General features: G+C 38.9%; 1 protein-coding gene across 1 annotated transcript in view; it reads right to left on the bottom strand.

Moving 5' to 3' along the window:
- LOC139695254 (GTP cyclohydrolase 1-like) overlaps nucleotides 1-2,746 on the bottom strand; it is a 39,089-nt gene extending 36,343 nt beyond the window's left edge. The window contains exon 1 of the mRNA XM_071593946.1: nucleotides 2,398-2,746. Coding sequence (XP_071450047.1) covers nucleotides 2,398-2,470 — 73 coding nt within the window. The 5' untranslated portion in view covers nucleotides 2,471-2,746. The remainder of the gene's footprint in view (nucleotides 1-2,397) is intronic.
- Nucleotides 2,747-14,691: the final 11,945 nt, after the last annotated feature.

Raw genomic sequence — 14,691 nt, 5'->3', positions numbered from 1 at the left:
ATGGTGTTTAACAATTTCATGAACAATTGTTCGAGAAACATTGGGAAAATGCTCACAGATGTCATCAATTGTGACGCGCCGATCGTTCCTCACGAATTCGTCAACTGAGCTCACCAGTTGGTCTGTAATGACAGACGGTCTCTCCGAACGCTCATCGTCGTGTGTGTTCCCCCTCCCCATGTTGAAGTTGCGACACCACCGCCGAACAGACGACTCGTCCATTACATTGTCTCCATACACCTCCTTTAATTGGCGATGAATATCACATGGGCGAACGTTTCTTGCATTGAGGAATTTAATCACTGCCCTCACTTCACAACTGGCGGCGTTCTCAATTTTTTTAAACATTGTAAACAATCACAGAAACAACACAGGCAATGCTAGCGTCACGCAACTTGGCTCAGAGAAGGCAGACAAGCCACTGAAGCTATCTGACCTCGTCCAGCGGCTACTCGCGTCGTCAGCACTTCATGCGGCACGAACGGGTACTACTTTCCGGATGACCCTCGTATGTGTATATATATATATATATATATATATATATATATATATATATATATATATATATATATATATATATATATATATATATATATATATATCCAAATTACATCGCGTGCATTTATAAAACGTTGTAATGCTAAGCTGAGTAATGTACGTATCAAAATCATTTTATGAGCCATGTCTTGGATGCAGGGTAGTAAATTTTCAATTAATACCAAGTACCTGAAATATTAATAATAATAATAAGGAAAGGTGGTGAAGGAGTTTCCTCAATCACAACTTTCCTTTTTTTTATTGCGGAAGCAAATACATAAAAAAAATAGCATACAGAAAAATAGCATGATATGTTGAGGGGGTTCCTGCTCTCGCTTAATCCCCCTTTGGTGTTCTGATATAATTAACATCAATTACACAATATGAGAAAAATAAATATCAAACAAGATGACACAGTAGCATTAAATTACAGAAGTAATGTTCCTGAAATATTATACGCAGAAGCAGATGTCTTACTATGAAATTTCCTGTGTCGCATTAAAATTACGTGCAGATCACTTATCTATTGATTTCTGCGTGCCACAAAGCCTGCGATTTGTTTCCATGCTTGGATTTGTCCTCATTACTTGTAAAATAGGCAATACGACTAATGAAAAACACAACGGCAATAGTAGTACTCGTACATATAATGTCTCTTTAATGGCGATACAATCTCGACTTTAAAATAAGTATTGCATTATTTAAGTTTTTTGATCCCATCGTTAAATATCATTAACCTCGCACCATAGATAAAACGATCCAGCAATAAGTCAGTGAAATCGAACTTGATACAATTCGGGAAGTTTTACTCCAGTGAATACCATATCGTTCTTGCCGCACTTCAAAAGATGACCATTGTTTCGATAGAAAAGTTATTTTGTGGAAAATAGGAACATTTTACAATTTGAACTATTTAGAATAAAGCTTAAGGGATTCTGTGCCTTTCACCACGTTTCCCTGCGAGGCTCAAAATTTAAAAAAACAAGGATTAGAAAAAAAGGGCTCTTATGGGAAATATTTCAGGGATTGAAAATCCCAACGGATCTGTAAAAAAACTTGATAAAAGTGCTCAAACCGCAACCTTAAACAAATGTATTCTATTTATAGAGTTTGAAACATCTTAAAATTAAAAAACTTTTCCAAACTAGTTACCGTTACTCCCTATTCGGTTCAAGGAGAGAAGACCCTTCTCTATAATTATTAATGCATTGCTTTCCCCTTGTAGGAGAGAGAAAGCTATTTGAGATATTAAGTGCAAAACTACCATAGGAATCTAAATACCAAGAATTGTTTCACTAAAAAATAGGGAGATGACTGATAAATTTGACAGCACAAATATTCACTGTAATATCCATGGTACCATCAAAGCGGAAATATTTATTTCGGAGACATTTCACATTTCATGCTTTAATGAGTAATCTTTTCCAATTAAGTGGAAAATTAAAAAAAAATCGCACACACTTAAGAAAGGCACCACTATAAAATTGACCCAAAAAAACGTGTGCGGTCGGACAGTCAACACCTGTCAACCTTTGGAAAATCTTAACCGTACCAGGGTGGGGAGAAGAAAAAGGACCATGTTAAGGAGAATCAGAATTTAAACGACTGGTAATGTATTTTCCTTAAACTGCACCCAAGGACAGAATGCCCCGTGGTCTCCCGCGCCAATTCTGACTCCATTCTCAAGGGGTCAGGGCCCGTTTCTTCCCGCCTCTCCCCCTCTCCGGCCACCCTCGCTACTCCCTTTAACAACGTTCCAACGGTGTCCGTTCCCCCGTCTCCCCTTCCATTATGCGTCCCAGGAACGCAGTCACGTCCACCTTCACCGCAACCCCATTTCCTCCCCAAAAAACCACTCACCGGCTTTTTCCAACGCCTGTTTCTGAGCTTCGTAAGTCGTGTCAGATCCGTTCCTTTGGTTCACGGGCGCCATAACAACTCTCCAAATCTGGATGCAGAGGAAAAAGAACCAGATGATAATTCCCTCGCAACCGCAGTGCGTTGAAGTCTCTTCCTTCCTTAGGGCTTTTCTGTACGCCTTCCCTCCTTGTCCTATCCTCCTGCTATTATCTTTTCGAGTCCCCGGTACCTCTCTGTCGCCTCGTTCGTACTTGATTGGAGGAGTGGTCGCTTGAGTCACCTGATTGACTGTTGTGTGGATGGGGCCTTGAATGGTGGGTTTCTGCACGCGAAACGTACCGCGAAACTGGAGTGCACACGGCGGAATGATCCCGTCAAGTCTCTGACGCCGTGCTATATACCACCTCCGCCCCCTTCAGGCATGCGCCGCTGCTGTGGCTACCTAATCCCTCCCCTTGAACACTTCCTACCCCCTTCTCCCAACCCCCCCCCCTCTCGACCCTTTTTACATTATGTACTACTCCATCCCGAGGGCCGATCGCCACCGCTACCTCCTTCCCCCACACCTCCCCTCTCCTTCCCACCGGTGGTGACGTTTCTTCGATTCTCTCCCCCTACGCGCCACCCCCTTCCATGTTTTCCTCCACCGTCGTCCCTTGCCTTCTCATGCGCTGCCGGCCCGCCCAGTCGAGGCCCACTTGATCGTCCAATGAAACCACGAGGGAGCAGGAACATCCCTCCTGCCCTTCGGGTCAAGGTGTCTTCCTTAAATGTTCCGTAATCTCACGTCGGGATTATACAACGATCCCAGCGAGAAGAGCCTTTGAAGAAGAAAATCAGGGAGAGAGGTAACCGGGAAATCCGGAAATTAAAGGGAAATCACCTCGATCGGGAAACATCAGGGGGTTTCCCTGAATCTGGATTTTTTCCAATGAATATGAAATACATTTTGAAATAATTTAATGCATTTGAAATATTTTTTCATGGAGAACAAGGAAAACTTTCAAAGACGACGATTTATATGGGAGAACTCTTCTGCGGGGTCTAGAGCTGTTCTTATACTTCATAATAATAGTAATAACTTATTGCTGGGATATATTCACTATTTAAGTGCTGCATTCCTCTGAGCTCCATTCATATGCATGAACCTTGGCTTTTAGCATCAGGAAGGAATCATTGCATGAATGGTACAGGAAATAGAATATATAAATGTAATAGACGTTTTGAATTGCCTGGAACATTGTTTGCTCTCTCAGTTGAGGATTTTTTTAAAACGAGACTCTCACTCAGAGACGCCTAAATGGCAATGGAGAAACTTGATGGACAAAATGTAAGAAATTAATTAAATGTAAGACAGAAATTCGGGTAATATTGTAATTTTCATCAGCTTTTGCTTCTAAATCTCATCTCTGTATCAAAACCCATCAAGAGCCTATCTGAGCGCGGAGCAATAGCAATTATTATTTTATAGTCATAACTCGCGAGAAACTGGGCGAAGAAAAACTCTCGTTTAGATGGTATTGGAGATCCCATACAGGCGTTAACTTTTTTCTAGCAGATATATTACGATTTAAGTCAGCCTTTGGAATAATCTAAGAAGCTAGTATTTAAATTACATACTTGTAAGCTTTTTCTGAGCGTCCAGGAGCTGTATTGTGGAGCTGAATGGAATCATTTTATGTATTAAATAAATTCGTTTACCCGCAGTTAATTACCACCACACGTAATTAAGTTTCCTCTTTAATAATGGAAACACGCAGGGAAAAAATACTTTAATGTATAGGTATTTTTACTTAGCATTTTCGTAAAACTATGAAGTAGCACATTTCCGGAACTACCTTAAACATAATGTTCACCGGTAACTAAGTTACTGTGTAAGGTTATCACTGATTTATATTATGAAGAAACTCTGTGCAAATTAATGCTTTTTAATGATTTTCAAAATTAATCTCTCCCTTCACATTTTCCTTCAAAAAACATTCTTGGAGAAAGAGTATGTCTCTCTATCAACCTATCTACATTCAAATACATCATTTGCGTCAATAAATAACGTCCCTCTGCCCTCCAGAGAAGTAACGTTGAAATAAACCTCAGGGAAATTGATTTTTTAAATGTCATACATGTTAGCTGCTGACATTGTTAACTTCTGGCATGTCACTGCTGACTCGTAAATTTCTTTGAACCCGTTTTATGTGTATGGAACTTGTCTTTATAGCTGCAGGAAGAAATCAATAAGGTTTATGTCGACACCTTCGACGCCTCTACATCACCATCATCCCTCTTCCTCATCGCTTATTTGTCATAATTAATCACGAATCAAGATTTAAAGAAGTGGATGAGGTCTACGTCACCATGCAACAATTCTCTTAATATGTTAAATGATTGTATTTAAGGAAATATATTCGGGTGCTTTAATTCATTTTTTGTTTGACCACTTATTCCTTGAGGGAAGAACGAGTCTCTCTACAATGGCGTCTAACCCTCTTGTTTTATCTCATAGGTACAATCCACCAAAATAATTTGGTTCCATAATAACTTAGGGCATTGAACTCTAAAGTGAATTGAAATTACGCTGATAGTGGACCTCTCGTTTGGAGCCAAGTGGAAGGCATTAATCAGAGGTTGCGTTATTTCTGCAGGGATATCGGGGCCTCCTTCAATGACCTTCAGGCGGCATTCCAAACCAAACCCTCTAAATCGCTCTGGAGTTCATTACACGTATGAGGCCGCCATGTCACGGGCCAGATATTCGAGCACTGTGGGGTTTCCTTTAAATGAGAGCACAGGCCATTGTGTAAGTGAATTAGGGGCTCTCTCAATGCCTCATTGCTAAATAATATAGCTTTGAATGAAAGGAGGGGCAGTGTAGGAGGAGCATGCAGTAGGTCATTTAACGTGAATCTTATTATATCGAAGTGAAGATTTTATAAGGGATTCGATAATTATGGGAAAAACATCCCCGTTAAATAATGAAGCAACCCTTATATCAATTAAACGATATCTGCATTATTATTTAACCGCCGAAGTTTAAAAAATGAAGACGCCGAAGTAGTAGAAGCAGTAGTTTTAGGGTAGACGACCGACAGCTGAGGTAATTTGCGCCATTAACCCGGCCTACCCTCATACATATAGTCTACTCTCAACGAAGGGTGCCATGGAGCGAAGTTTAATGTCTCATCCGATGGATGACATCCTCACTTAAAGTGCTCTTCACAAAGCATCTCAAGAAGGGATCGGGGTACCACTGAATACTTCCAGGATTTTAACCCGGGCCTTCTGAGAGGGGAAGCCAGTGCGTTAGTCACAGTTGGGAGTTTCCCTTGTAATAATAAATTGATTTTGGGTTACGCCAAAAATAATTGACACAAAAATGCTGCTTTTAAAGGTTCGTAAGGCTTGGCGCGTGTTCTTTTGTGTTTTCACTCAACATTCTAGGAGTTTTCCATATGAGATCTTAATTATAAAACCGTCATTATTGTTAAAATTATTCAAAAAATTTGAGGGAAATTTAATATTTCTCCCTAAGGTCTACTGAAGTGTGTTCTGTGTCAGCGCCTTAATTTCTAAACTAAATTTTTGCAGTCCGTATTTGGATTCCAACCGAAGTTTATTAGTATCCCTCTTATTGAAAAGATACGCTTTTCCTTAATCAGTTTCTCGACGTTTGTTTTCATTTCCTCAAATATAGCTTTGTGATCGTTAATGACTTCAGTTACGTCCAATTTTGTCCAATTTTTTTGTTGGATAACTGTTATCTCGTGCCAGCGATTTAACAACTAGTTATGACTAGAATTTGGGGATTATATTCTGAAAATGTTCCCATGAATTTCGAGTTTTTACTGTTTTTCACTTCCAAAATAAATATTCCAATTGATTTATTATTATTACGTATAATCCAGGAAGACACCGCCCAGGTGTTTGGCACGGGTGATTACGCCCCAGACTACTTTTGACGCAAACTACTTTTCCCCCCTAGGACGGTCGGGCGTTAAACTTTCCGGAAGATTAAAAGTCCCTGGCGACTACAGATAGAGTGCTGCTATACCCGGTGAAAAGTGTAGATATTTGGTAAATGAGTTTTGAGATAAAATCTATTATGGAGTCAGGGAATCTATAGAATGGGAATAATAATAAGATTTTATGATTATATTCCTTCACGTTACACAAAAATCTTTCTCTATTGTTGTCGTCATAACGATGGCTGCAGAGTTGTGAGTTGAGTTAAACCCCTTGACCAAGTCTATTAGGTTTTCTATTTTTGCAGGCGTAGAAAACTTGCGGAAGGATCTCGTAGTCTCTATATCTTTTGTGAACCAACATTCCGTTCAGAAAACAATGTCTACCTTGATAGTTTCAATGAAGTATTCGTGTTTTTATTTATGAATTTAATATGACAATAGTTAATCCCGTTTATAGGACTTCATGTTTTCTGCAAAGGAAATAGAATTGTGGGTATTATCGCTGTCATTATCACTTGCCTTGCGGCTAATGCATTTTAACATTCTGATTGGTCTTAAGAAATTCTCCTAAATATTGATTTCCCCAGAGGAATACTCACCATCTGAACAACCAACTACGCTAAAGCTATCGCCTTGTTTTCGTGATTATTTTATTTTAAAATTTGGAAACTTATTTACTCAGAACACTTTAGATCATATACAAGAGGTAAATTGTGATTTTATCTTGGTATGTACATGTTTATTTGTATGCTTTCGTCCAAAACGAACAAGCAACATCACGCAAACGATCCAACAACGTCCAATTTGTGATTCATAACCGATTTCACTTATGTTACGTCTTGCGAGGAATTGGATTCCAAACTTTTGTGAGACCATCGTTTTAAAAAAATGCGCTTGGTGTGCGACGAACGTGCCAAACGGTTTTCACTCGTTAACAAGGAGAAACGTTCTTCATGCTGATTGAGGATTTCTGGATTTAGGCCAAAGAACGCCTAAAAATAAACGCATGCCAATACCAATATTATAAAGCGCATACTAATTCTAAGGTAGGAGGGTTAAAGCCTTATAACCTTAGCAGTAGCCGTTATAATTTCAACTAAAAACATATGAATGCTTTGAAGCGCAACGTAATGTATTTACGAACACTTCAACCCATAATTTCCTCCCCTCGGCCTCTCCCCACTCCCTTATAAACACGCACTCACCACCCACCAACCCTTATAACCCCGTCCCAACCTGGACTCTTTCACTTTGCAACAGAGAGTGGAACTTGGCTACCCCTTTCTGGCCCAAACCCCTCGTACATACATTGTTCATTTCACAATGATGGCCACAAATTTGACCGTACTAACGACATCGGGGTCACTTGACTTCCATTATATATTTTTGCCTCTAGGAACGCACATCGTTTGATGGCTCAATTCTTAGGCCAAATCCTTAATCATGACCTCTCATGAGTGATTTATTCAAGGGGAGTATGTGGGGGTGCTATGAAAAAATTAGAACTTATTAGAAGAGTACTGGCGAAACGTAGCTAAGAGCGATTCTATCTTTCGATAGGAAGACCTCATTTAAAATATGCTATTGACCCACGGCATCTTCATTAAGGCGGTTTAATTATCGAATCAAATCGCATACAAGGTAGAGGAGCTGGCTTTACAAAAAAGCATAATGATTAAAATGTGCTATTAACCTCTAATTTTAAGTAGCCTAGTTTAGTAGCCAGGGCCCACCAAAAGATAATACGATATGATGATTTGATACGATACGACACTGAACTTGGCCCATGGAGATAGGTTTTTTTCGAGTTTTTTCTTTTATGTACTCAATATTCTCTCTAATACGACCGTTTTTTTCTTCCTCAGTGTCACTTATAGACCAATTTTTTTATATAAAACACCATTTCAGCAATCTGTTTCTTAATTTATTACTTACAGGTGTTTTTTTCATTTTTGCACCATTTTCCGGCCACGGATTCCTCATTTTCACAGTTCCCCTTGATTCTTCACTTCTCTCCATTTTCTTTCTCTGATGTCTTGAGCTGCGAAGCTGGGTTTTGATGGAAAGTTTTAAATGGTATATATGGATAATTTTTTTTGTATTATTGGTAGTATTCATTAATACATCACAGTTTTAGTACATCTGCAAGTTATTCCACATCACCCGAAGAGGTTACTCGCTAGATGCGTTTCTCTTTGTGCTTGGAGAAGAAACGAGCGGAAAAGAGATCCCTGGGAGGCATATGAGAAACCGCTCGCCCTTTCCCTTAATTAAAAAGGGTTCATCTCCCAAAACCTACGGTAAAATGGAGGAATTTTTTCAACATTTGTTTTTAGTTTTTTACCCTTATGAAATCCTTTAATATTTCAGTAGCATGAAATTGTTTTGTTGTGAATAAGCATATTTTATCTTCCCAAGTCATTCCGTCCCCCGCTTCTTCAGATAGACGGAATGGACCGCAGATCCTATATCACCATTGCCGCCTCCCTTTTACTATTTTTATTGGTTCCTACGCTATCTCTTCTGAGGCTTTCCGTCCCCCGCTTCTTCAGATAGACGGAAAGCACCTCAGTGCCTGTGATAGTAGGTTAACGTATATACTGTTGGTTAACCTTTGTATTGGAGGAAATTCAACAAAATATAATCGCCTGTCAACTTATAATGTGCGTTCAAAGCTGAAACGATGTACAACCAAGGGATAGCCACAAGGCCAATTAATCAGCTGTTTTCCATATCTAGTAATTGAATATCTAATGTTATCCATTTAGTGCACAGTATACACGACCAAGCCATATTTTCGTAATCGGAAGCGGTGGCAGTTTTATCTACGCAAGAAAGATGATATCATCGGGAACACACATCGCACGCGACCGACGTTGTACTTCCACGGATTTTACCCCGATCGCACAAAGGGCATATTTCGTTAACTTTAGGGAGGGACTATAATATATTTGTTTTAATTTTGTTCCGGCATTCGTCGGCATCAAACTTTTGTTCAGTTCCCATATTTTTCGCTACCTGATTTATGAAAAAACACGTATGCACCCCACAGTTATAGCTATCTCTCTGTTTGCCGAATGGCACCCTTATTGCTCTCAGTTTACTGGGACGTATTTTTTCCTTACTTGACGTATTCCGCTTCTTTAAGAAAGTCGTGAATAAATTGTAATGCCTGGCATAATCCATATCCGTGCTGCCCAATGGATCGAAACAACTGAATAAAAAACTCCCGGAAGTTTACGACAAATAGGCACCAGTGATTTTGATCTTTATTGAACGGCATTAATATAATTTTCTCTTTGAACTTAAGCTAGGCGACTAAACCCTCGGACGTGAAGATCCCTCGTAGGGCATAACTGGAATTTTCGCAAGGGATATAAATAATGTCCCTTTTGTTTTTTTCAAGAACTACGGTGGCGAAGATATCTATAATGAAATTCCAAGACATTGTTTTGGGGGCAGCGAAAGGGAGTCTTCCAATTACACGCGGGTATCTTTGCCAGCGTATCCTAAAACGTATGACCTTCCTAATTCCGAACAGTTATCGAAGTAACTATTATCAGAAACTATGCTATTTTCGTGGAAAGTAAGAGGCCGATGATTTATGGCTACCCTGTCACCCTTCTTAACCCAATAACTGGAATCACTTGCCTCCTCCATTGGTCCCCCTTGATCTACAAAGATTTCGGGCTGCTTCACGGTCTCCACTTTGAAATCAGTGACTCTCCAGACTTCTCCAGGAAAAGAAGTTACCCTTAATTTTCCTGTTCTTCTTTTCCGTTTTCCCCAAGGCTCCTCCTTCATAAAATTAACGAGACTTTCACATTAACTGGCCTTGCGGCGTTTACTTTGTGCGGGGGGGGATTTGTTAAAAAATTTCCTTTGCTCGAGAGAAGGCATGGGGTTTGATTGCCCTCAAAAATCTACCGCACGGCAAATGTAAATTATAATCCAGAATCGTGTTTTTCACGATTCCGAACCACCTTTCCACGCTTGTGTTACTATATCGTGGTCCAAATGAAGATGATTCATCTCTGCTCTTCAAAATGTTCGACCAAAGAGGTACAAACGGTAAGAAATGCTTCAAAAAAGTAGATAGAAATTTAGGACTGAAAAAGGGATTTGGATCCCCAGAGCACTCAACGTTTGCATTTTCCGCAATGACAGTGAAAAGGAGATAAAAAGGACTACTCTTATAAAGGCTGCTTTTACGGACCCGAGGAATGGAAAAATCTTTCCTGATAACGGTTGAAGGAAACACTGAGCTCTGCGTAACCATCTCTTGGATTTCACTCACAGCTGCATCCACCGCCTCGCCACGCCTCTCGCATTTCAATATAATGGAGAAATTTTTCAAAATATTTTCCAAGACGCTCATGGAATTTGACGTAACCATCAAGCCAATTACAGCTGCCAAGAATTTCCTGATTTTTTTTTTGGGATAAGCCTTAGCAAGATGTCGCGCCACCAAATGCATAAAATGAGCGCAGCAGATGAATATGGGATACCAATCAACATATCATAACAGTCATACAAATACTGGGAGAGGGTGCAACGTGACCAAAGCAAAATTACAGCATTAATAATGGCAAAACTGAAATCACACACGATGCCATTAAATATAGGTGAATTAACTTTTGTGACGGAGCTAGCGAAATGACGGAACTGAAATAGAAAGTTGGCTATCGCATTGACAATGTGCCTATCGCTAATTAGCTCCAAAATGGGAACAATTACACTTCCTATATTAACAACTCTTGCGTAATAAAGAAAGCATTTTTGAAAACCGGGAAGGCGTTTCACGACAGACCCCGTTGCATCTAGGTGGAGATATGGTCGGCTTTCTTTCGACAAGGAAGCCACAAGACGAACTTGCTTCGTTGAAAAACAGTATACTGTTAAAGGGAGTCCTAAGAATTGGATGTATCTCTCCTCATCCTTTTTTTCTGCCATAAACATTTGAATTAAATCATATTCTGGATTATTGCTGAAATCCTTTTCGGCTTTGCTCTCCATCCGCGCGCGTTGTAGAACATTAAGAGAAAACAAGCCTTGCAAATTCCCACTTTCCAAAGAACCCTCTTCTGAAGATAAAATCGCTCTACTTCGGAAAACAGATGGCTTTTCTTTCTTTAGAATTACTTTTGCAGCCTCTCTATCTGATCCACGAAGAGGACGACAAAATTTTTCGGTTCCATGTTTTTCTTGGCCCTTGCTGAAAACTCTTAAGAACACCTCACCACTATCACTTATACTTGGATCGTCTACCATTATATTAAATACCTTGCACTCATTATGCTTACAATACGCCCTAATCACAATACTACCATTGCCTCCTCGGACGCGATAGTCTCGGACAAGAAGAACACAGCGCGAATTAATCGCAAAGAACTTTCTACTTAGCATATTAGTGCATTTCCCTTTAACAAATTTTCCTTGAACAAATATTTCCTCCCATTCCTGACGGGAGAAATGAAACTGCTCTATTTCCCAATATTCATGACAGAGTTTTCGTTATGGTTATCACATTTTGCAGGCTCCTCTCTCAGGGATTTCCTCATAACCGTTTCTTGCTTAAGTTTGATATGCCTTTGTCATTTGTCAGGGTGTTGGTGCTAGCGCATAGTTGTTTACCTTTTGAGAATAAAGCCACCGCTAGGGTAACAATTCCTTTCGGAAACTGGTGGCAAAGTGAGATATATTGTCATTTTAGAAAGAAGAGCAGACGTTGGCAAATCTAATTGGGTATTTTGATTGACAGTGCTATTACTCATTTATAATAATGATAGGTTACATTATACCCTGCAAGGCACCGCTAGGGTGTGGGACAGGGGGTGACTACTCACGTTATTCTGATCGTTTATTGTCCGTGGGAAAAATGACATTAAAAGATAAGTATTATAACCATGTAATGATTATTTTTGTTAGATGTTTGTAAGCTGCTAGCTTACTTAAAATGGATTTTATACGAATGCAAACGCTTCCGTGGGCGTTAAGCTGCTTTATCCTCAGGGTTACGGATATCTCTGTCAACCAAAACATAATCAGCCAATTAACTACGGAATTAATGTCCTTCGTTTCCTGGGTGAAATATGAACGAGGGATATGTGGAAAGCTAACAAAAATATTGGAATTTAATAGAAGAGTCCTCGGTTAATGCGATGAGAAGGTGAAAGAGAAGTGTGACCTTTCGCTGGTTAGGTCTCATTTAAAAAATGCTGCAAGTATGTGGGATCCTCACGAGGTTGGATTGTTTTTCGACTTGGATCGCTTGCAGCGTGGATAGGAGTTAGATTTCTAAGACATGGTTACGACAAACCGAGTAGAGCATCAAAATTATTACAGCTGCTAAGCTCGGAATCACTCACGGAGGGGAGTTAAATTACAGATTAAATCGCCCGCAGGAATTGAAATGACGTCTCTTCAAGGAATATGTTGAAAATGTTTTATTACTGCCATCGTACTACGGTAGCATGCGTTATCTCTTCCTCTCTGTTGCTCCTCCAGTATTCTTTTATAATACAAAGTACCCTGCATTAACTTTCATTGTTCTTTGAACTTCTTCCAAAAACCTTGCCTCTTCCCCTACCACCTCGAGAATTTCTCTCTATTTTCTTCACTGTTTTTTTCTATTTTTCCTGTCCTCATCCATGCCCACGTACCATAGGTCCTCATTTTATTCTTATTCTCATGAACCAATGAATGCATTTCCAAATGCAACCAATAACTACTCTATGTTTAAGTTTTCCCTTCCTGACCTCTTCCAAATTTTCACATCATTCAACATCCAATCACCTGCTTCTAAGGAGGCTAAATGGTTCCACAGGATTTTTCTTTCACATAATCTCTCCTAATTACTTCCTCTCCCAGTTGCACTCCCTAGCATGCATCCAGCTTAGCCTCCCCCTTCTCCAGAATTGCATTTCAAAAGCATAAATTTTACCTAACTCTATTCATAAGGACATAAAGATTGCAGGTTGCGAAGTTAGCTATTCTAAAGCAGTGCATGGCCAAATTTTTTAAAACCTTGAAAATACATAAATCAGCATTGATAGATATTACAACTAAAATGGTACAATCAATTTGTTGGTTACACCTCTTGGATTACTGCAGAAGGTGAAATAATAATGTGGTGATGGGTAATAATATGGTGTAATATGATGATAATGGAAACTGTCTCAATACCAGAATGGAAGCACTGAAGTTGGACAATAGATTTTTATGGTTTTAAATAATGCATCCAAATCAATGCATGTAAATGAAAGCAATGGAATAAGTTTTCTCAGCTAGCCTGTTCAAAGTGAATTGGCAGGTCCTAGAGGAAGTACCTATGCACAAACAGAAGCATAGGAATTCACATGTAAATACTTTCTTTGAAGTATTCTGTGAATCTGTAACATTCTCTTTAATGTAAAAATCATAGGAATCATGTATTCAGTCGAGTTAAATATACTTTACCCAAGATGGCATTTTTTGTGATTACACATTAATTTTCATTAATCCATCCTGTAACTATGTCCCAGAAAAAGAACGTGCAGAATCATGAATTATATTGGTAAATGAGAGAAAAATCTGTATATTTTATTTGAGGTGGTGGTTCAGCAATTGAAAAATGATATAAATGAATAACTAAATATATATTATAAGCATTTCAATGACTTTTCACTCCCTTTGAAACAAACTTAGTACTTCAAAGAGCCATCCAAACACTTACTCATAGGGAAAGTTAACTTTCAGGCAAGTGAATATAGAATTTCCAACCATTGTGCAAAGAAAAACAGGTTAGCATGTAGAAGATTAGTGGCGCAAATAATATTTTTATTTAACAGCTGAAGTTTATTCGAAACTGCTATCACATTTCACAAATATTAAAAGAGATCATGAGTACATAAGGCAGCATAATAATCTTAATACACTGATGTATCACATTACATTATGCTGTTTTCAGACAGCACTTCAGTAAAACTGTACTAAAATTTAATGCAAAGCCTCTTTAATTTTCAATAAAGAGAGCTAGATGAAACGAATGTGAAAATTCCATTGGTAGTAACCCACAAACCTCTACTATTTCATCTAGCATACCCTTTGAGTGATTTGCCACAGGATAACCCATTATTTCGTGAATGTTCAGAGAAAGAAAAAAGAAATCAGTGACATCATTAGCTAGAAGCTTTTGGGAACAACTCTACTTAAATTTAAATAAATAAAGAGTAAAAGAATCTTTCACCATTGCTCTTCAAGAACAGCCTAAAATATCAAATCAATAATTTACTTGGCTATATGTTAAAAGTGTGCAGGACAAAACCAATCTCAGATATGCTACAATTTGCTGTGC

This window comes from Hetaerina americana, unplaced genomic scaffold, assembly GCF_022747635.1.
Source record: "Hetaerina americana unplaced genomic scaffold, ioHetAmer1.1.p SCAF_6, whole genome shotgun sequence".
In the NCBI taxonomy this organism is placed as follows: domain Eukaryota; kingdom Metazoa; phylum Arthropoda; class Insecta; order Odonata; family Calopterygidae; genus Hetaerina; species Hetaerina americana.
Note: the sequence above shows the minus strand (reverse complement) of the source record. Positions and strands in the feature narration are given on the sequence as shown.